The 22,782-nt window shown below is 42.2% G+C and overlaps 1 protein-coding gene across 3 annotated transcripts in view; it reads right to left on the reverse strand.

Moving 5' to 3' along the window:
• TEX10 (testis expressed 10) overlaps window positions 1–22,782 on the reverse strand; it is a 126,115-nt gene that overhangs the window by 92,223 nt on the left and 11,110 nt on the right. For all 3 annotated transcript variants that reach the window (XM_014603036.3, XM_006260385.4, XM_059728551.1), the window contains 4 exons: window positions 21,319–21,507; window positions 19,437–20,146; window positions 12,627–12,873; window positions 4,985–5,097 (listed from right to left, as the gene is read on the reverse strand). In XM_014603036.3, the coding sequence (XP_014458522.1) occupies window positions 4,985–5,097; window positions 12,627–12,873; window positions 19,437–20,146; window positions 21,319–21,498 (1,250 nt within the window). In that variant the 5' untranslated portion in view covers window positions 21,499–21,507. Of the gene's footprint in view, window positions 1–4,984; window positions 5,098–12,626; window positions 12,874–19,436; window positions 20,147–21,318; window positions 21,508–22,782 lie in introns of those variants that run through there.

Raw genomic sequence — 22,782 nt, forward strand, 5'->3', positions numbered from 1 at the left:
CCACCACCACTCTCTGGGTGCAGCCCTCCAGCCAATTTGTGACCCATCTGACTGTGTAGGTGTCAACACCACAGTTGCCTAATTTTATAATGAGGATGGGGTGAGAGATAAGTGTCGAAGACCTTCCTAAAGTCCAGAAAGACTACGTCCACCACGACACCTGCTTCCAAGAATTTTGTGACCTGGTCATAGAAGGCAATCGGGTTGGTCTGACACGACCTGCCTCTAACAAACCCATGTTGATTTCCCCTAAGCATAATCTCCCCCTGCTGGTCCCTTGCAGATGGGCTCCTGGATAATTTCTCAAAGAGCTTTACCAGGACCGAGGTAAGATTAACAGGCCTATAGTTTCCTGGGTCCTCTTTCCTCCCTTTCTTGAAAATGGGGACCACATTGGCCCTTCTCCAGTCTTCTGGCACCTTGCCAGAGCACCACGAGTGCTGGTAAAGCTGTTCCAGGGATCCCGCAATGACCTCTGCCAATTCCCTCAGCACTCTGGGGTGGAGATCATCAGGATGTACTGATTTGAACATGTCTAGTCCCACCAGAAGTTCCCTGACTAGGTCCTCACTGACCCTGGGCCTGGCTGCACCTCCCCAGGTCCATCCAGGATCCCAGTGGGGGGGGTGGGATGTCCCTGTCCCTGCTCAGAAAAATGGAAGCAAAGAATCTGTTAAAGAGGTTAGCTTTGTTGTCTGGTGCAGCCACCAGATTTCCAAGAGTGTCCTGCAGAGGCCCCACGTTATTTGGTACCTTCTTTTTACCCCCTATGTATTTAAAAAAGGACTACTTGTTATCTTTGATCCAGGTTGCTAGTCCCAGTTCCACCTCTGTTTTAGCCTTCCTAACATCTCCCCTACAATCTTGAGCACTGGGGACATGACTTATGCTAACTTACATATGTAGGCCTAAATCATATAGTACCAGTAAAACAGTAATATAGAACAGTAAAAATCAATATAAACATAATAATTATACAATATGAAGGAGAAAAAACCAAAGCAAATACAACTTGCTACCAAAATAAAATGCTGAAGCTTATCCTATGTCTCAGCTCACCTTATACCTATCTATAGCGAATAGAGAGGGAAAGAAAAAGTCAGAAATGGTTGGGGAAGGAGAGGGAAATGAATTTTTAAGAAAAAAAAAGAAAAACTAGGGGTTTTGCTACATAAATCACAGGATCATAAGAACAGGAATGTAGTTATACCATCTTGCCACCCTCTGCCCTCCAATTCTTGATACTACTGACCCAAAACACAAATTGCAAGTTGTGAGGTCGCTTTAAGTCAGAAGTGTCAAACAGGACCCACAGAATCATGTTGTTTGGCTCACCAGGGTATTGGTGGGCATCAAAAGCTGGAGGCTGCGCGGGCCGGGAGCGGTCCGAGGCCCTTTTTTCGCGCAGCGAGCTGTGGCCAGCAGCCCGGACACGCCGGGTCGGGGAAGACAGGCGGCACGCTAGAATTAGGCATGGACACTTAGTGGTTGATTTAAGATTATTTTACTTACACCGAAAATGGTCACGGTGCAGGCAGGAAAACTTGCTTGAGTTGCGGTTACAAAACAAAAAACTCGAACCTGCAGAATGTAAGGGTACATTGCAATGGGGTTTTGGCGACGGGAGATGAATAAAAACCTCAGGAGTACGTCGCAATGGGGTTTCGGCGACGGGAAGAAAAAAAACTGCAGGACTCGAACCCCGGGTAGAGCTCTGGATTCGCTCACACAAAGTTTGCTAGGCTCCGTGGAACTTTGCGCGCAGGGAAGGGTACATTGAGGGATCAGGCGGCGACGGGGAGAGGCGAGAGGTTGATCAGACCCCTATAGCCTTCTTGAGATACACGCTGGGTCCGATGATCTCTAAGCGCTGCGGAGCCTTTCATGAGACGTGAAGTTCTCTTCCTCCTGATGGTCGTGGAGTCCCCCAACTTGGGCGGAAACCACTCAAGCCTCTTATACGGCTAGCAAGCCAATAGCTAGCCGCCACGTAGGAATAATTTAGAATTGACCAATAGTGGGGCACGAATCTGAATACAAATGGAGGGAACTCCTTGCAACGTGCATTTCTCTGTTGCAACCAAGAAATGCACCCTGCAAAGAAAGCTACAAGTGGTGGGAAATAATTCAGCAGTGCGGAAGCGCGCACAAACAAAAATCACACCCTTGGGTTGTGACAGAGGCATGGCCAGCAGAGTGTCCTGGGCCTTTGAGCCCCAGTGGACATGGTAATCAGCAGCAGAAGGACAGATGAAGTCCAGTACAGCCCCAGTCACCCTGCAGCCACTTCAATCATGATTACCACTGTGGTCCTACCTCCAAGGTCGCTGACCCTGTTGATGACCCATGTTGAAGTCACCACCGCCACAAAATGTCCCCTGCCAGAGCTGGAGCTGCCATCGGAGCATGAGACATGCAGCAGCAGGGGTAGCTCCAGCTCTAGCTCCAGCATGTAGCATACGGCAGAACTCAGAGCCGCTGCTGCATGCTCCATACAGGATCTACTACTGCCATTGCATGCTTTGCATTGAGACTGGGACTGCTGCCACTGCTGCATACTCCAAGCTGGATCTAGCCAGGGGCACAAGGTGAGCCTGACATCTCTGTTTTAAGTTAGCCCTCAGAAATTGTTACAGGTTGGCATGTTAGACACCAAAGCTCACTGGAACACAGGGCACAGGCAGGCCGACAGCAATTTTGCCCCACAACGTGTGGTGGGTTCAGTACAACACTACATAAAGAAAAATCTCCAGCTGGCTTTTAGGCCAACTTTGACCTCTCCAGAATTATATAAAGGAGCAGAATAGGGAAAGAGACCTTCCAAAATATCCTTAAGATTTTAATGAATGTTCATTAACAGAATACATCTACCAATTTAAAGTATAAGCAGCTTTTTTCCTGTTGAAAAGTTTCTTGGTCTTCTCTCTTTGTAGCTCTTAATTACTGTCAACATTAAAATATTAGCTGTATGTTACAATTATTTCAATACCTCATCCGGGATGTAAATAATGATTCTAAATAAGTGAACAATAATAAATGGTAAAAAAATTAAAATAAATCAGTAAACATAACAGTCTGTGTCAGGAAGCAGTTAAGACTGATGGGAAGTGTTAATGAAGTCCACTTGGCAACAAGGAGCGGTAATATTTATAAACCAACGTTTTTTGCTCAGAAGTATCTGAACCTAGAAATAGATGGTAAAGGATCCAATATATTCCTTTTGCACTTTCTAGTATTCAATACCACTACACCAGTCTAACAAAATTAAATTATAAAATACATTTCCAGATTAAAATAAATACACACACTTCCTTAACTTTGCATATTATAAGAAGATTGCAAAATCCTACTTTTGCTATCAGAGAGTCTATTCCAGTGTGTTATAATTACCATATTTAACTAAATCCAAAATGACCCTGAATTTAAGATGACCCTCCAATTATAAGATTCTATACATGGAAAATTTGTAATTTTCCATGTACAGAATCTAATTATTGGAAGGTCAGCTTAAATTCATACTCCCCACTGCCGCAGTGGAGAAAGATGTGGAAGGAGAGGAGGTGGGAGGGAGGGTAGGTGTTGGGAGGAAGAAGGGACATAGCAAGGAGGCGACAGATAGGCAGACAGTGGGTAGGGGGGTTAGACAGCTTGAATATTGCTCCTTACCACCACTCCCCCACCTCCGCTTACCACCCTCCACCATCAAATCCAACCCCCCCTGCTCTGAGCAGCAATATTGCTGAAATCAAATATATAATATATAAATTAGTTTTTGAAATTGGGTACTCCTCAATTCACAAAAATTATGGAAGGGTGCCTTGAGTCCAAAAGAAGTTGAGTAATACTGACAGATACTTCTCTCTAAAGTATCTTAGTTTGCAGTAAATAATGTTCATTGGAACAACAGTAACTTTACTTTGCAGTAAATTTGTCGACTTTAAGGTTCACATGACTGTATTCTTAACTGCCCTGCTTCTTATAACTCTCCATCTATTAACTCAAAGTGCTGCACTTCACTCCTGGATGAATTTGCCTTTCTTCCTCTATGCCCTGCACTGGGCTGGAGTCATTCACACATGCAAAGTCACATATTAATTATACCACCTGTGTAGTACTCTACATTTTTATATTAATTTATACTAAAGTTCATGAAGTGGGCAGCCCTCTTGGAAACTTCCATGTTCAATCGTGTCTAGAGTTGTGCTGCAAAAAACTGGTGACATCTACAGTTAGGGCACTGTTAGGGCAAAGGAGGAAGTGGGACACTCCTGAAGCTGATCCAGTGCCAAGCAAGGCACAGAAGCTATGGCAGAAGGGCTCAAAAACAAAGGACCAGAACAAGATCTGAAAAAAAGCTGCACTGCCTACCCAGATTAAAAGGAACTAGACTATCACATCCACAAATGACATCACCAGTGAACCCATGAATGATCTGGAGAAGCAATAGGCTGAAAAAAAATTGAAGTCAAGACTTAAAATTTCTGATGACGGAAATTATATATTTTAATTTTGATGAAACAAACTTTCCAGAGCCTGGAAGTCTTTTTGCAAGTCTTAAAAGTATCAATTCAGAGCAATATAACTACTACCTAAAAGCCTTGCTACAATTCTTAAGGGAAAAAAATCCATGACCAAAACCATTGTTTTCTCTATCTTATGTTATTAGACCAGGGATACTAAACCTGCAGTATAAGTGCCACAAGAGATATGGGCAGCCCCTGTATGTGGCGCACGGTCACTCAGAGAAGAAAAAGGGAGCACAGTAACAGACGAGGCAGGGAGCATGAAAGCAAGGTAGCACAGCGGGCAGAGGAAGGGGACTGGAGCGGCTGTTGTGGAGGGTGCGGGGCTAATTTATGGCATGCCTGCCAAAAAAGCTGCACCTCCACTGTACTAGACTATGCATTTCACTAATTACACACACACACCTTACTTACTTGGAGGGTATGGGGAAAACCTAAAAACGATAGTATTTTGTTCATACCTTTTGTATGAATCCTTCTTTTTGTGCTTGACTGTTTCTTGAAAAGAATAAGGAAAATGACGCATGAAGTGCTGTTTGAAATCCACAAGGTAATTCACTCGAAGCCATACCTCCTATTAAGAAAAAAAAAACAATACTTGCAAATAAAACAAAACATAACTTAATCATTACAAAAGTTCATTAATGGCTAATACAAATTAAATTTGACGCAGGAAGGAGAAAAAATATTTTAATATCCTATTGCAAGATTCTTTCATATAAATAAGAGTTTACTTTTGTTTCACACAAAGGTGCCTTAAACAAACGCGTTGTATTTATGACAAGGAGAATACATTTCAACCCAAACTTAATCAATGACATCTTTAAGTGCATGTCTAAATAGGGATGTTCAGGAAAAATAAGCTAAACTAACTGTTTTAATAAGCTAAATTAACTATGAAGGTGTCAATATAAAGCTCATTGATTAGAGATCATTAACTGTACTTTACATGAACACCTCTAGTTATTTCTACTTAAGTTTCCTGAATGACCCATTGGAGACGGACCTGAAGATTGCCATAAACTAATATCATACATATCTGTACTTTATAACCCACTCAAGCAATAGATATCAGCTGCTAGCAGGAAGAAAGAGTAATTTTGCACAGGAAAGACCTGCTATTTACAAGTGTCAAGAGATCCCCTCTCCACATTTACCACAAGGATAATAAACTAGGGAAATAAGAACAATAAAGGAAGATTTAAATGTAGCAGGAAAACAAAGACAGGACCTGGAAAGAAAAAAGAAGAGGAAGAGTCTCTGAACACAAAGAAAGAGACAAGGGAATATTTGTCTTTCACACATTAAGGCCAAAAGGTACCAGTAGATCATCCAGTCAGATCTCCTATACCAGCATTTTCCAATCCGTGGGTCGTGACCCAAAAGTGGGTTGCAAGAACATATGAAAGAGTCCTGAACAATCTTTAAAAACGGATCAAACTTTAAAAATGGATTCTCCTTTGAGGAGGAAAATGTGGGGAACTGTGGCTTTTCCCTTGCAGGTTGGCAGAGTTCTAGCCTGTGCGGGGCTGCTTGGGGGGCCCCCCATGCCCCACACATTGGGGGGCTAGGGCAGCGGGTCAGGGCTTGCCATCAATGTTTACAAATGGGTCCCTGGTACAAAAAAGGTTGAGAACCACTGTTTTATAAAACAGATTACAGAATATCACCCAATTATTCCCATATTAAGCTCAATAACTTTTGTCTAAAGCATATATTCCAGAGAAAGCATCCTGTTTTTATTTGAAAACTTCAAAGGATGAAGAATCGCTCCATTCCCTTTGGTAGCTCCCTATTTAAATCATCCATTCACTAATTTGGTGTTTAATTTCTCATATGGATTTGTCTTAGTTTTAAACTTTGGGTCCTGCTCTGCTTTTCCCTAAAGAGGCTTTACTGTTATTTGCTAATATCCAATCACCTCCTCAGTCTTCCACTGGATAAACTAAACAGATTGAGCTCCCTTAATCTTTCATTGTAGGATGGTTTCACTCTACCCTTCCAATCATGTTTGTTTCTTCTCTATTATCCTCACCAATTTCACAAATTCTTTTAAAAATGTGGTTAATCTGAATTATCCACTGAAAACTATAACCTTTGGAATTTCCCTTTCTTTAATGGAAAGGGTTAGGGCTGGAAGTAGAATCCTTTGCTCAGAAACAGTAAAACTGAGGTTTTTAACCAGATTTTTAAATACCTAGCTCGAAAAGGTTTGGGACTGTCCTTCTGTTTCAATAGGTTGTCATATTTTATGCTTTAAAGTTACACCTGTTTTCAGAGTGGTGAATTACAGTACTGTTTAAAGTTTTCTTTTATAATTAGTGTTGTTTAATCATTGCTTAAGTTCTGTCTAACCTCATTGTTATCTGAACTTTTCTGCAGTATCAGCTGGCCTTGCCTCTTGCAAGCTTTTGGCCCCAAGTTTGCTGGCATGATGTTTCTTTCCTTTTCTATCACTGAGAGAAGTTTTTCTAACACAACATAGTAATAGTTTTGTTACCAGCTCAAATTAACTGAACTTGGCACTAACTGGCTGAATCAGAGGGATGAAATGACTGGATATGTAAATGAAAGGTGATAAGGGAGACTGATGGACAATGCCCAAAGTAAGACACCGGGAAAAGACCAAATTAAGAGGTGTGCTCATGATGGGTCTGTTGAACAAAGGAATATGCTGACAGGATAAAATATAGACAATACGTTGAATGCAAAGAGACCAATTTGGAAGCAAGGAGTCAAAGGAGTGAAGTTAAAGAAAAGCTTAAACAGGGGCAACAAGGAAGTTAAGTGGTGTCGCTGTCACGTCATCATAAATCCAGCCTTCAACACCTGTCTGGACCATACCAGCCAATGACGCACCCTTTGCTTTACATATTTTACTCTCTCTGAATATGAAAACTTTTAAGATAATACTAATAAAGTTAAACTTTGCTTTTAGGACACCGAGTTGTCTGCATTCGTAGTTCACATACCATTTAAGAGTTAATTGTGCTTTAAAGATCCCTAAGCACTATCTGGTGGACAGTGGTGCTAACACTGCTTTGAGCAGGGTGTTAAAACTAGATGACCTCCTGAGGTCCCTCCCAACGCTAATCTTCTATGATTTTATGGTTTAACCATGGCACGGGCAGTATGGTCAATGTAACAATATTGCTGGAACCTTAATAAAAAAAATAAATAAATAAAAAAAAAATCACCAGGCAATGAAAAAGTTACGTATAATTTAATACATTACCTATACAGAAAAAAACAGTAAGGAGAAGGTGGGAAAACATACAAATTATCCCCAGTGTCTTATGTTTAATAAATATTAACATAAACAGGAACAAATAAAGTTTTGATGTAAATGAGGTAAGTATGGTTCTAATTTCAGGATCTGCCACCAACTGACTGAGACCTTTAGAAAGCCAATTAATCTACCCAGTGAGGAAATATAAAAGAGTCCACTACAGACACTGCAAACAAGCAGAAGAGGAAGCTGAGTTCAAAATAGATTTCATACATTTCCTAGACATTAGAGCTGGAAGGGACCTCGGAAGATCAGAGTCCAGCCCCCTGCCCCAGGGGCAGGAAGTCAGCTGGGGTTACAGGATCCCAGCAAAATAAACATCCAAATGGCTCTTGAAGGCATTCAAAATAGGTGCTTAAACAACCTCCGGTGGCAGTCTATTCCAAACCTTGGGGGCTCGGACAGTAAAGAAGTTCTACCTTATGTCCAGCCTGAAACGCTCATGGAGGAGTTTGTGACCATTCAACCTTGTCATCCCTTGGGGCGCTCTGATGAACAGATGTTCCCCCAGATCCTGGTGAACACCCCTGATAAACTTATAGGTGGCCACCATATCACCCCTGAGCCTGCGCTTTCCCAGGCTGAAGAGTCCCATAGCTCTCAACCTCTCATCATAAGGTCCGTTTTTCTGACCTCTGATGATGCGCGTGGCTCTCCTCTGCACTCTCTCAAGCTTCTCCACATCCTTTCTGAATTGTGGAGCCCAAAACTGGGCTCCACACAATTCCAGCTGCGGCCTCACCAAGGCCGAGTACAACAGGAGAACGACGTCCTGGGATTTGCTTGAGAAGCATGTATGGATGCAAGGCAGCATTTTGCTCGCTTTACTAGCTGCAGCATCACATTGAAGGCTCACGTTCATCTTGTGGTCAATCATGACCCCCAAGTCCCTTTCATCCGTAGCGCTAGCCAGCGTAGCACTGCCAAGCCTATAAGCATGCTGTGGGTTTTTCCTCCCAAGGTGGGGAACCTTGCATTTTTTTGGTGTTAAACACCATCAGGTTCTCGTCTGCCCATTTCCTGAGCCTGTCATGGTCAGCTGGGATCATCCTCCTGTCCTCAGGTGTGGATGTCTTACCCCAAAGTTTGGTGTCCTTGGCGAACTTGGCCAGTACGCTTCCGACGTCAATGTCCACATCATTAATGAAATGAATGATGAATAATATAGGCCCAAGGACAGAGCCTTGAGGGACCCCACTGGTAAGAGCACCACGACAATTGACTTCCGTCAACCACCACCCTCTGGGTCTGGCCACGGAGCCACTTCCCCAGCCAGTGGATCATGGTGAAGCCGAGGCCGTAGTTGGCCAGTTTTGACAAGAGGTGATCATAGGATACCAGATTGAAGGCTTTTTTAAACTCAAGATATACAATATCAATCTCTTCCCCCTTGTCCAGGTGATAGGTCACCTGGTCGTAAAAGGAAATAAGATTGGTTAAGCAAGACCCACCAGCGACAAACCCGTGCTGGCTATCCCTCAGGATGTTGCCATTGGCCAGTCAGTTGAGAATGGTCTCTTTGGTAATCTTTTCTAGGATCTTCCCCGGGACAGAAGTCAGGGTGATAGGCCTGTAGTTTGTCGAATCTACTTTCCTCCCCTTCTTGAAGATAAGCACCACATCGGCCTTCTTCCAATCTTCAAGCACTTCACCTGCTGTCCACTCTGAAGTGTGCGTGCATTCGCCACCAGCATGGAGCTGATGCCAGGGCTGTGGAGCCCAGCGCAGCTGTATGCAGCTTGCCTGCTGCAGCAGCCCAGAGCCCAGGCTGGCTACAAACAGCTGTACCAGGCTCCGGACCCATCAGCGTGGTGCCTACAGCGGGGGAGAGGCCGGGGTTGTGCTGCCTCAGGCTCCTCCCCCACCATCCGCTCCAAGGCACACGTGCACCCACCGGCATGCAGCCGATGCTGGAGCAGCTGTTTGCAGCCTCCCAGCTGCAGCCAGCCCCAGGGCTTTGGGTAGCTGCTTCCAACCACAGAGCCTAGCCTGCTTTCAGTAAGGCTTGCAGCTGAGCCTGTCCGACTCCCACCAGCTCTGAGTCCCACCCTAGCTCAGCCCCCACACCAGGATGTGGCTGGAGCTGCCCCTTGCCAGAAGCACCACACTGTTGTGGGCTTAGCTGTGCAGGGTGGGCAGGTGGCTGGGCTGATGGGCAGGCACTGGGTCGGTGCCTCAGCCGGAACTGCAGCCCAGGGGTTGGCTCCCTGGGGAAGCACAGGGGCTCTAGCAGGCCCAGGGCATTGTTGGGTGGCCCAGCAGCCCAGCTCCATGCACCCATGCATCTGGTTGCATGCACGCACACGTGTCTGTTCTGGTTCTCTGTGTGTGCGCACATGTGGTTCTGTGCGTGCATATGTGGTTCTGTGCATGCATGTGCACATGCATGTGTATCTGGTTCTCTCTCATTGCAACATGCGTAACAATAAAAGAATACACAAAGGCAACATTTATGATGATTAAATATACTAATATGCAGCGTGTCCTACCATGTACCCCCCCCCGCCTCATTTTTTCTGGCATGCCGGCACTCCAGCACCTTCCAAGGTTGACATTGTGGGGTTTTTTGGCACTCCGGCCAAAAAACATTGCCTACCCCGGCCTTAGGTCAACACAGCTACAACCTATACCCCTGCTGACTTTAGGAAGGCTTTTGATATGGTCTCTCAACATTCTTGCAAGCAAGCTGAAGAAGTATGTAAGGTAGGATAGGAAGCTGGCTGGATCATCAGGCTCAATGGGTAGTGATCAATGGCTCAAGGTCTAGTTGGCAGCCAGTATCAAATGGAGAGCCCCAGGGGTCAGTCCTGGGGCCAGTTTTGTCCCATATCTTCATTAACAAAATTGGGAAGATAGGATGGATTGAACCCTAAAGCAAATTTGCAGATGACACCAAGCTGGGGGGAGTAGATGATACGCTGGAGGGCAAACCTAGACAAATTGGATAATTCGGCAAAAAGAACACATGAGGTTCAACAAGGACAAGGGTGAAGTTCTGCACTTTGGAGGGAACAATCCCATGCACCAGTACAGCTGGGGACTGACAGGCTAAGCAGCAGCTCTGCAGAAAATGACCTGGGGGTTACAGTGGAGAAGCAGCTGTATATGAGCTAACGGTGTACTCTTGTTGCCATGGAGGCTAACAGCACAATGGGATGCATTAGTAAGCACGATGCCAGCCGATCAAGGGAAGTGATTCTTCCCCTTCATTCTGCACTGGTGAGGCCACATCTGGGCAACTGTGTCCAGTTTTCTACCCCCAACTACAGAAAGGATGTGGACAAATTGGAGAGTTCAGCAGAGGGCAACAAAAATGGTTCAAGGGAAGGGCGCATGACTTCTAAGGAGAACTGAGGCTGAGGGAACTGGGTTCGTTTAGTCTGGAGAAGAGAAGAATGAGGGGGGATTTAATAACAGCCTTCAGTTACCTGAAGAAGCAATGGTTTCAAGTTGCAGCAAGGGAAGTTTGGGTTGCATGTCAGGAAAAGCTCTCTCACTAGGAGGGCAATAAAGTACTGGAACAGGCTTCCCAGAGAGGTTGTGGAATCTTCTTCCTTGGACGCTTTTAAGACCCAGGTACACAAAGCTTTGGCTGGCATGAGCAGACGCGGTTCTTTGGGTAGATGTGACATCTTTTATTAGACCAACTAAATAGTTAGAAAAATTGTTCTTTGCAAGTGTTTGGACAAAAACACCCTTCTTCAGGCAATAGGGAAAGTCTGCTGGTATTTCTGCACTCTCCTGGGTAGAACAGAAGTCAATATGTAAAATACAGGTATATGAAACTGCAAACGTATGGCAGTGAGGATCAGAGGGAATGGGAGACAATAGGTGAAAGACAAGTGGGTGAGGGATAAAGGAGGAATATAGAACTGGCTGGCATGATATAGTTGGGGTTGGTTCTGCTTTGAGCAGGGGGTTGGATTAGATGTCCTCCTGAGGTCACTTCCAACCCCAATTTTCTGATTCTAGTATAGCAGTCTCACTCTTATACTGAAATGCTTTACTGAATGAAAGCAGTATTTTTCACTTGGGTTTCTGAGCTAAGGTTTTGAGAAAAAAAAGTTAATATTGGGAGGCATATTTTTTTTTTCAAGCTAAACAAAATGTTTTTGCCAAATTCTTCATCTAGAAAATTTAACAGAAGACAAAAGTTCACATTTTTAGCAAACAGGAGGACTACCTTTTCAACCATCTTAAAAGCTATTCTTAGAAAAAAATATATATATAAAATAATCTTTGTTCCCTCTACAATACTCTAATAAACTTCAATTTTTTAAACACAAACCAAACTTCTTCATGTTTTAACAGCTATTAGCAACCCAATTGTTTTTCACTGTTCCCCGCTATTGCTTTCCTGAGGTGTTGGCACCGTACACGATTTTTATTTTCATCTTTTCATATAACTATTCAAAGTTCATAAAATATAGTATTGGAAGGTACCTCAAGGGTCACCTAGTCCAACCCCCTACATAAATGCAGAATACAGCATGCCTAAATCATCCCACATACCCACTTACTGAGCCCCTTCTTAAACATCTGATGAAGGAAATGGTACGAATTTCCCTGAAGTTCCATTTCCTATGAATTGTTTTTCTCAAATTAAATTTAAGTCTTCAACTTAAATTCACTGCTTTGAGTAGATTTTCAATTAAAAGGTTTGAAAATATCCAAATTTATTATTTTCACAAGATGACAGTTCAAGGCTTGGCACTAACTTTTACTCCCATACCCAAGTTACCCGTTTTTAAGAAAAGTAAATCAAAGCTAAACTATGCGTTAATATTACGTATCATATAATTCCTCTCTCTTACCATTTTGTGCATTTCATCATGCTGCTTTGTGAGTTTCCACAACAAGTGTATTATATTAAGCACTTGTTGCATAAGCTGTTGAGATTCTGGTTCCAAAAGGTTTCCAAGAACAGGAGCACCAGGCTGTGCAGGAGAAGCTTCAATCCAGCTCTCAATCAGTAATGGAATTATTATCTCAATAAACCCCTTTAAATTTTCAGCAGAAGACAGGCCTTTCTCCATTCTGTCTGTCATGCTTACCAGTGACCTAAGACATTGAAGCAAAACAGAGACAAAAGAGAAATGTGTTAAAGAGAAAAATTAACCCTGTCATTGGCCTACATTCAATAGAGCTCAAAACACTACTTTTTAATTTATTGATATGTAAAAAGCTAACAGTTGATTCATTCTGATAGGATCATGTCTATTTGACTAGGAAAAAGAATTAAAATTAGTCACTAGTTCATATCTTTTCTTATGTTCCCCTACCAATTTTGGTACTTTGACAATCAGGTTAGGAAAAAGAAGAGTTAAGTATTTCTCTTCTCCGTGCCCCCCTTTGTGAAAGTCTATAAAAACATAAAGAAATTAAAATGTTGTCACTTGTATTATCATATTTGTATTGCCTAAGTACAGAACATGGCCCCCACAACCACAAATACAAGGACCCAAAGAATTTAAAGATTACGAGGGGGAAAAAATAATTAAATTGAGCATAAACAAAAGTACTGCCAAAAGCAGAAAGCTTACCAACTGAAGGAGAGAAAAAGATTCTCTTTCACCTATAAATATCTTAGGGGCTACTCATCACAACAGTAGGAAAAAATCAGACCAAAAAGTGATTAATCCTGAACTCACTTATGTTATAGTTGATTTAAGTCTATTCTCTTGGAAAATAACACTGGGTAGCAGATTATTATAACTCAAACTGAGAACAATTATCAAGAATTAAGGCAAAATGTACAATTTTAGCAACAGATTTTAAAAAAGGACAGTGCCCCAAAATGTCATCTCTTTTGCAAGAAAAGCAAAGGGTTTTTTGCCCACATTAGCTACCACTTCTATCCTACAAGATCTATGTATATAAACATACAAAGATCTAGATTCTGTTCTGATGCAACTTGTGTTGAAATTAGTGGGAAATGTGGGCTAAATTTCACTGCAAATAATTATTTTAAAATTAGAGATCCTATGTATTCCATTACTGCAGTATTCTTTACTGTACGAAGTTATAAAGCACTTTGAGGGCTTTGTCATATCCCCCCTCTCTTCTACGCATGAAGTTCATCCTATTATACTGATGTTAAGACGGCCTTTAAAAATTGGCATTACAACAATTCTGCTTATAGCCTTTGTACATCACACAACAGAGAAGCAAGCTATAAAGCATCATTTACAACACAGTAATTCATCATTATTAGACATGAATAATTTCCTCTAAGACTTAGGGAAGAAAGATTTTATTGGTTTGCATATTATTGATCTGCAACATCAGAGCATCAAGAAGATGGTAAAAGCCTAACAGAAGGCACAGGAGGGGAGTGGAGAGAGAAGGCAAGAAGCTGGTTGTCTGCATATTGCAAATGGTATAAAAGAAGAGCTGCTTGAGCGAACAGGTGGTAGAAGTCAGTATCAGGCTACTAAGATTGCCTCTCCTTTCAGAGTAGTGCCAATGACAGCACAGAAGCCCTTAATGATCTGGCATATGATGTGGGTTTCGCTTTCCTTCCCATCTATCTGATGCATATCTCACACTACATGTATTCTCTGCACCTCGTCTTCATCATTTCATTCTCAGTCTTCTCCAACACATTCTCCAAGTTTCTCTGCAGCTTTATTCTCTCTTCTCCTTACATCAGCAGTAGTTATTTGTCTTCTTTAGCTCCAGCTGCAGTTCAAGGAAGATCACATCCTCTGACATCACCTTATTCAAGTTGTGAAAAGACTCCATTTCTCTTTTGACCTCTTGAAATGACTTTGGTGAAACAAGGCATCATCTTTGCAAGGAAGGGAAAGGAGATGTTCCAGTCACTCTTTCATTCAGTGAAACTACTAATTCACATGTAGGACCTAGTGAAGAATCAGAAAAACAAAAACCTTAAAGATTATATTCTGGCTTTGAATTCCAGTGTCTCACATTTGGAAATCTGTACCGTACATTAAGGCGGCTTCACAGACACCACATGCAGCGTTAGTGCTAAATAACAGCTAAAACAAAGTATATTAGTTTCCTGAACATACGATGGAACAATCACATGCACAAATATAGACTGAACAGTGACTGGCCAAACTACAGTACTGTGGAAGAGGACCAGGGGGTTATAGTGGACTGTAGGCCAAATATGAATCAAGAGCGTAGTACTGTTGCAAAAAAGTGCTAATGGCATATTGGGTTGTCTTAACAGAAGTGTCACTTGCAAGTCCAAGAAAATTATTCTTCCTTTCTATTCAGAACTGGTGAAGCCTCACCAGACTACTGTGTCCAATTGTGGGCACTGCATTTCAAGACCTGGACAAACTAGAAAGAATATAGCGGGGGGGGGGGGGGGGGGGGGGGGGGGGACAGACGACTGGAGTTCAAAAATACATGATATATACACAGAAAGGCTGATAGAACTGGGATTATTTAGTCTGGAGAAGAGACTGAAGGGGAAATTGATAACAGTCTTCAAATACCTGAAGGGTAGTTATCTGTGGCTGTATGGGACAGCACAAGGAATAATGCTCTTAAATTGCAACCAGGGAAATGTATGTTGTATATTAGGAACAACTCTCATTATGAAGGTAAAGGCAGGGAAGTATAGCACCTTACAATCTAATCCATTAACTATAAAGTGGTTAAGCACTGGGATACATCATTACCTAGAGAGGTTTTTGAATCTCAACCTCTGGAAGTCTTTAAGAGCAAGTTAGACAAACACTTGACCAGAACGCCTTAAACCAAGGCAGACCCTGCCTTGAGGAGGGAGCTGAACTAGATCAGGGTGGTCCAACTGGTGGCCCACATGCAGCCCATGAGGGGTTAAACTGCAGCCCCCAGGCTTTCCCCAGCTGCCACTCCACCCATCACACTGGCTGCAACAGCAAGGTGGAGTCTCCAGCTCCCCTCCCTCTTTAGGCTTCTACTTCTTTCCTCCACACCAGGGGGCAGGACAGGGCAGAGCAGCACTGTAAGCTGAGGAGACAGCAGGAGCTGTGTGGTGCAGCAGTGGGGGGGGCGGAGGAGGTGAAGGCACCTGGTGCAGTGGTTGGGTTGTGGGGAGCGAAGTGCCTGCACAGCTGTGCAGTGCAGTGCTGGGGAGGGGGCATCCACATAAGAGGCATTGTACTGTACATCATCTACACAAGGCAGCGTGAGGTGGGGAGAGAAAGGATCTGTGCAGCATGCAACCCAGGGAGCTTGTGGCTCACCCTGGTGTGACCCATGGACATGTCACCCCCAGAGCATTTCACCCCCAACCTCTCAGAAGTTGGACAGCCCTGGACTAGATCAGCATTTCTCAACCCATGGATCACAACCCAAAAGTGAGTTCCAAGAACATATGAAAGGATCACGAAGAAACTTTAAAAATGAATCAACCTTCCAAGCTGCAAAGAGCTATTTGGGGCCCTCCATCCCCCCATACCATCTGCCCCACACACTGGGGTTGCGGAGGGCAGGGGACTGTTTTCTACTTAAAACTATTTACTGGGTCAGGACTAGCCATCAATCTTTACAAATGGGTCCTGGTACAAAAAGGTTGAGAACCACTGGACTAGATGACCTCCTGAGGGCCTTTCCCTATAAAAATAGGGAACACAGATATTATGAAAAGTAATACTTAGAGCTAACAATTTTATTTTGGGAGATCCAGAGTGTTCAATTTGGAAAGCTTAAAGATTTATTCTAAATAAGAAGAGCAATTATTAATATAGTATCAGACACAACCGTGATCAATATCCCCAACTACTCTGTGCAGATTTTGCTTTTAAATCATGGGCCAGGGATGCTTTGTTAAGAAAAAGCTATTCAGAAAGAGAAGTTGTAAATAGCTGAAAAAAATTCCCTCTCTTGCTGTCTGTGAAAGGTTTAAATACAAGGTAAACTTTTACATGCATTTTCAAGGCCAATCCCAAGCACTGGCAAAAAAGTCTGTTATGCAAATTAATAATTTACACTTTGGACCGCTGGTGCTTGCTATAGTATTTGATGGAATAAAGAGATATGCTGTTCTGGATGATTTTAATATTGTTTAAAGAAATTTAAACAGGCAAACAAGAGAAGTCTATGGAGAGTATCAGCCAATGCAAGAAGTACTCTAGCGACTTCTCTTATTATTAAATGTTAATTTTGACCAAGCAGCAACAACAGTGGCAGAGGCTAAGAACTGACTACAAGAGCTAAAGGCTGGAGCTAGTAATCAAAAGTTTAAGAGGCTCCAGGCTACTGCAATATTTTGGGTAGGAAAAAAACTGTCAGGGAAAGTGGCTCCATGCTCTCATCATCTCTTCCTTATCTCCAGCAATCAGACAATTTTTCCTCTAATAGTGGTAACTTCCACTCACAGAACAATTATGGCAATAGCCAGTGAAACCAGTTACAATAGTCCTATTAAATTCATTTCCCACATCCCAAATGCATAAAATAAAACAATGAGCAAGTGTGATAAAATGAAATATATATCTCAATACCTGGTGCAGAGGGCCCTTCTTTTCCCAATAATTTGGCTCTGTTGCCATCAGCTTCCTTTGCCAACCAGCCTTTGGATTCTGGTAATATCTCCTCCTGGTAATCTGCTGGCTCTTCCTTCTGCTTGCTCTCATCAGCCTCTTGGCATGTATCTATAAACATAATTGGCTTGCGGGATGTCTTACTGAAATCTAGCTCCTCACAGAAGGAGCAGCCAATTTAAATGGCACCAGAGGTAGTTACTTTCTCAGACCTTGCTACAATCCTTCTTCACCTTCTGCACTGCACAGTACAGCATTCAATGCACAATTTAGCAACCCTCCAATATGCCTTGGTACACATCTGAATGATTCTGATTGTAGGGCTGAACTCCATGGAATTACTTTGCACTGTATTATCCAAGCAGGGGCTTCTCATTGGCTTAGGCCAGTTTAAAACTCTAAATTTTCAGCGGAGCAGATATTGGAAACCAAGCAACAGAAGAACCCTTGTACTAACTAACTAACTCCCACAAAGTGAATGCCGATCAGCTGCACACTATCATTAACCTTATATAATTCCTGACACCCTCTGCAATCAAAGTGCTTCCTGGGTATCTGTCCACATAAAAGCTAGGGCAAGGGTATTAGGAACAGTCACAGACAGGTGAAGTAATGAACTAGGGATGGAGATGGGAGACCAATTAATCTAGTGCCATCACAGTGACTGCTTGCACCTATACTATGAGAAAAGATGCTGTAGTCTCCCATGGCAGAGTCTGATGTATACTGAAATAGAAACAGCACTGGACTGGAACTCAGTGCTCTGCTCCCAGCTCTGCCACTCAGCTGCTAGCTGACCTAGGACAATTTACTTCACCTCTATCCTTTATCTTCCATGTGAGAGGAGCAGAAGATAATGATGCTGACCTCCTCTGCAAAGTGCTTTGAGATCAGTGGATGAAAAGTCCTATATAAAGGGCTAAATACTACTACTTGCAGGAAGTTATTCAACAAATGCCACCACTGCTTACAATACATCTATAGTGACATTTGTGCAAGGATGAAAATTATATAGTAGACAGAGGTCAACTAAGGAGGAGGAGGAGGAGGAAGAGAAACACAGCTGGTTTATATTTTTACAAATTTCAAGTCGAGTCCATTTTTCAATATCTCTTCTGCTTATTTATTTTTATTCCCCCCGCCTCCCCCCCCCCCCATCAGTGAGCATACATTCTGATGCTAATTTTGATTTTAGCTTTTTCAATTACACGATTAAAATTTGCCAGGAAAATCATATTTCAGTAAGTTGCATTTCATCTATAATGTAGTTATTTAGAAAACTGAAAATAGATTAAAAGCTTACATGTACTAATAATCTTACGTGTGATTTCAAAATAAGTAACTGGTATTTAGCTGCATAGACTTCAGACAGCCAGATATGTTTATACTGTCCATTTTATAAATACATTGCGTTTGCCCAGAGTAATTACAGATCTGAAGAGAAATTACAATGAACATTCCAAGGTAAGAACTTAAATTACAGGCAGTCAAAATATGTTCATTGTTTAGGCTTCCAAAATGCAATGGGGTTAAAATAAAATTAAAAAAAAAAAAAATCCTGTGGTCTGGAATTCACATTTCTGTAATATATGAATATCAAAATTCTGAAGCACAAATTGGTCTTATACCAGAGACCTGGGAGTAAGAGTGCTTAGATCTCGAGCAACATTTTCTTTTTCACTCCCCATCTGCAGACACTATACCACCATAAAAATAATATTGGGGTTGTAGCTCTACAATAAAATATGCATTTTACCTGGCACCAAAAGGTGGGGGGAGGAGAGAGGAAGCGGCAGCACACTGGGCCCAGCCCCAAAATGGCAGTCCAGGGGAGAGCGCACCCAGCCTGGTCCAAACTGAACCCGCAATAGTGGCAGTGAGCGTGCCTGGCCCCAAAACGGCAGCGGGGGCAGGAAGCGCACCAGGCCCAGCATGGCCCAGCCCCAAAACAGCGGCTCCACAGCAAAGGTGGGGAAAAGTGGGAGTGGACCCAGACCCAAAGGGGGGCGGGAGGAGAAATACGACGACTTATGCCGGCCTCTGTCCCCAACCCCATCATCCTTGATGGGCTATTGGCTAGTATGATTAACAAAATTCTGAAAAAAATAAAATCTCTCTCACCTCAGTCTAAATGAAGACTTGATCTTTGGTTGTGACCCACCGTTCTCATACAGCTGGATAGGCTGCTGGTTACTGGCATGCTCCTTCCAATTTATACAGACTGGATTTTTCGAAGAGAGAGAACCCTCCTTTTGCTCCTGCAGCCCTTCTTCATCTTCTAATTCACTAGCTCCATCTACCAATGCCCGGAGAAACTTTCTGAGCCTGACCAGCACATTAAGTCTCCACTGTTGTGACGTTACTCTGCGGTTAGGATTAACAGACAGCATCCAGGATATTTTCTCTCTATTTTTCAGTCTTTTTGACAGCTGTTGGTGAGAAATAAGCTCTACAAAATTTTTCAGCAATATACTGCTGCGGTCAGTAAGAAGAACCGGGTATTCTTCCAACAAAATGTCCAAAACCTTCAAAGAATCCTCTTGAATCCCTTCACTGATGTGAGTCATGGCGCTGGAGAGATGGGCACTCACCAAAGGAAAATAGGGAGCAATCTGCTCAGCTCGTAATTTTGAAGCCAAAAATTGAAGTAGGCACACTGCTGCTCCTCTGACACCACTGTCCTTGTCTGTAAACACAGCTGCCACCTCACTTATTATATTTGAAAGATGTGCATCAATTATAAATGGATACTGAGACAATAGATCTTTGAGTCCAACCAGAGCACTTTGCTTCACACCAGCACTGTAGTGATGCATCTGTGAAAGTAGATCCTACAAAGGGACACACAAACACATATACATTTGCTAGTTACTCTTTCACAAGGTTAACTGCACCAACCATTTTCTAGCCTTAACTTGTTCATAAAATGCTCTATGGATATAACAGCTCTCTTAATGATGTTTCATGGTTTCTAGTACCATAACTAACAACTTTCAAACCAAGACTGAACAAATGAACTCGCTTCCCAGTTCCAGAAAGTATGCAAAGTTCTCAGTGGCTTGCTATTTAGGTATTTATATGACCATCATTCTCAGAGTATACAAACATATCCCACTTAATAGAAATCTGCTGAACACCATCTTCTCACTTCCCACAACAGGGGTAGGGGCTGGAGTGCAAAAACTCAGGCTAGACAGCTGCTTTTGCAGGTAATCACGGAAGAACCATCTTTTCCTGAAAATGAACCCCATTGGGAGAAAATCAAGCTAAGGGGAAAAAAGCTGGAATTATAAAGGGAAATAGAAATGTGCTGAATAATAAAGACGAATGAAGATTTTCAAAAATAGGAATTCAAAGTTAAACATGGTCACAAGATTCTAATTTTGACAAGCATTGCTTCTATGCAAATTAATGACCTACGACCAGCATTTAAAAAAACCAGGTAATGAAACTTAAGGTGTGGAAGAATTAACAATTGTATGGCTTTAAATAAGAGACCTGCTATTCATTAGCATGCATCAAGCGATCCACTGTAACTCTTTTATCTGTCTACTCCCATTCTGCAATAAATAACACTAAACTGTAGTACCTTAGCCATGTTTCATTTAAAGGTAAGCTACCTTTTAACTTCTACTTACTGTGGGGCAGAACCAAAGAGAAAACAGTTGCAGTGGCCTCAGCTCAACTGCAGTAAAACCACTAAAAAAAAAAAAATGGTATAACGGATCATTGGTCCATTCTTTAAGTTTCTAAACCTATGTCTAACTTCAGGACTTTTTGAAAATATTTCCCTTAATATAGTTTTCCAAATGACCCAACTAGCAAAGCTACACAAGCTCTTCAAGGTAAAGCCTTTTGTCAGGGCCACTGAGGCAGTGTACAAATATGTGTATTTCTTTTTTTATTTTTTAAAAAACACCTATTCACATAATTAATCTGACAATGAATATAGTAACCTCAATAATTTGACAGTCATAATTGTTGAAACCCTACTTTTTCTTACCTTTATGTTAAGTTTTCTGTTCTGTGTTGGAAGCATTCCATCTTCTTTAAGCTGTTCTGGAATTTGTATGGCTTTTGTTTTGAAGTTTGTATCGGTTACATTTTCGAGTTTAGGCTTCTTTTTTCCAACTTTTAGCTTCACCTTTTGGAAATCTTCCTGGTGTTTCCTTTTTTTAGTCATCTTGAAGATCTACAAAAAGATGTTCAAAAGTTTAAATATGGCTAAATACACTATAGTAAAATGAAAAAAGACAAAAAGAGAGTTATTTTTCTTCTTCTCAAGGACTATCTCCTGGAACAGTTAACTGCGTCTTGAAATTTGGCTGTGCGCTAAAACCGACCTATGCAAAAAGAACACCTTCTTTGTTCTTCACCTATATTTCAAGTAACATGTCCTTACTTATTATAACTTGTTAATGGTTTTTATGCATATTAGAACTTAAAACAAAAGTGAGAGTTTTTTAAAACATGCTTAATATCTACAGAGAACTTCCTCTCTTTGGGTGCATTCCTACCTGCAGAGACTTGCATTTGCCACGGCAAAAATAGCAGCAGCACAAATTTGTGCCACTTTTTGCTACTGCACACGTCCCTGCATACGTTTGGTGTGGGGCAAAATGCCCCACTTTGGGGAAGCGGCCCTTTCCCCTCTCCTGCCAGTTCCCAGAGTTCTGGGATGGTAACAGAGGAGGGGCAACATTCTGGTCAGTAGCCAGAGCCTCTCCTGGGAAGACGGAACCTCTGCGTCTGCTGGCACGTGCTCCTGTGACATGTACCATGTTACTTTTTTTGCAGTATTTTTTTTTGTCCCGCGCTGCAAATTTGCAGTACAAGGCACATTTTAACATGCCAGGCATGCAGTTTGTGGCACCGCTGAGAAGTTTGTGGCAGCACAAGCTGCACGTGCCTGCATGTCTGGAACCAGCTTTTTGACAACTCATTTTTTAAAATTTTTCTACATAAATCTAATTAATGCACATTCCAAGATATCGCTTATACAGGCTTACTAAATAATGACCCACACCTTTCTAAGTAAGCCAACCTTTGACAAAACAGCTTTTGAAAAAGCCAGTGGGCAAAACACATCTAAAACCAGGGCAAATTATACAGATTTAAACCAGTGATTAAAATCAGTGGTTGAGACTGGTCCCACAATAGGTACCTGTGGATTATAAATTAACACTTTGCCTCAGAAACAATCATGGCTAATCCAGTTTAAATTGGCACTTAAGTCTAATGTTTAAATGGCTGGGCCCTGTTTGTTTTCATGCAAGTCATAATAACCCAGCCTAATTTGGGCAGCATCAAACCTGTTGGGTTTTTAGCCTCAAAGACCTTATGAGGAAGTGTACTGTAATAGTCAGAAACTTGCGTGGTTGGAATAAACTGAGACAAGTGCTCCAATACATGATAATCAACTGCAAATACCCCTGCCTCTCACATATTTCCTGGATCATCACAGCTA

Source organism: Alligator mississippiensis, chromosome 5 (genome assembly GCF_030867095.1).
Source record: "Alligator mississippiensis isolate rAllMis1 chromosome 5, rAllMis1, whole genome shotgun sequence".
NCBI classification, from domain to species: domain Eukaryota; kingdom Metazoa; phylum Chordata; order Crocodylia; family Alligatoridae; genus Alligator; species Alligator mississippiensis.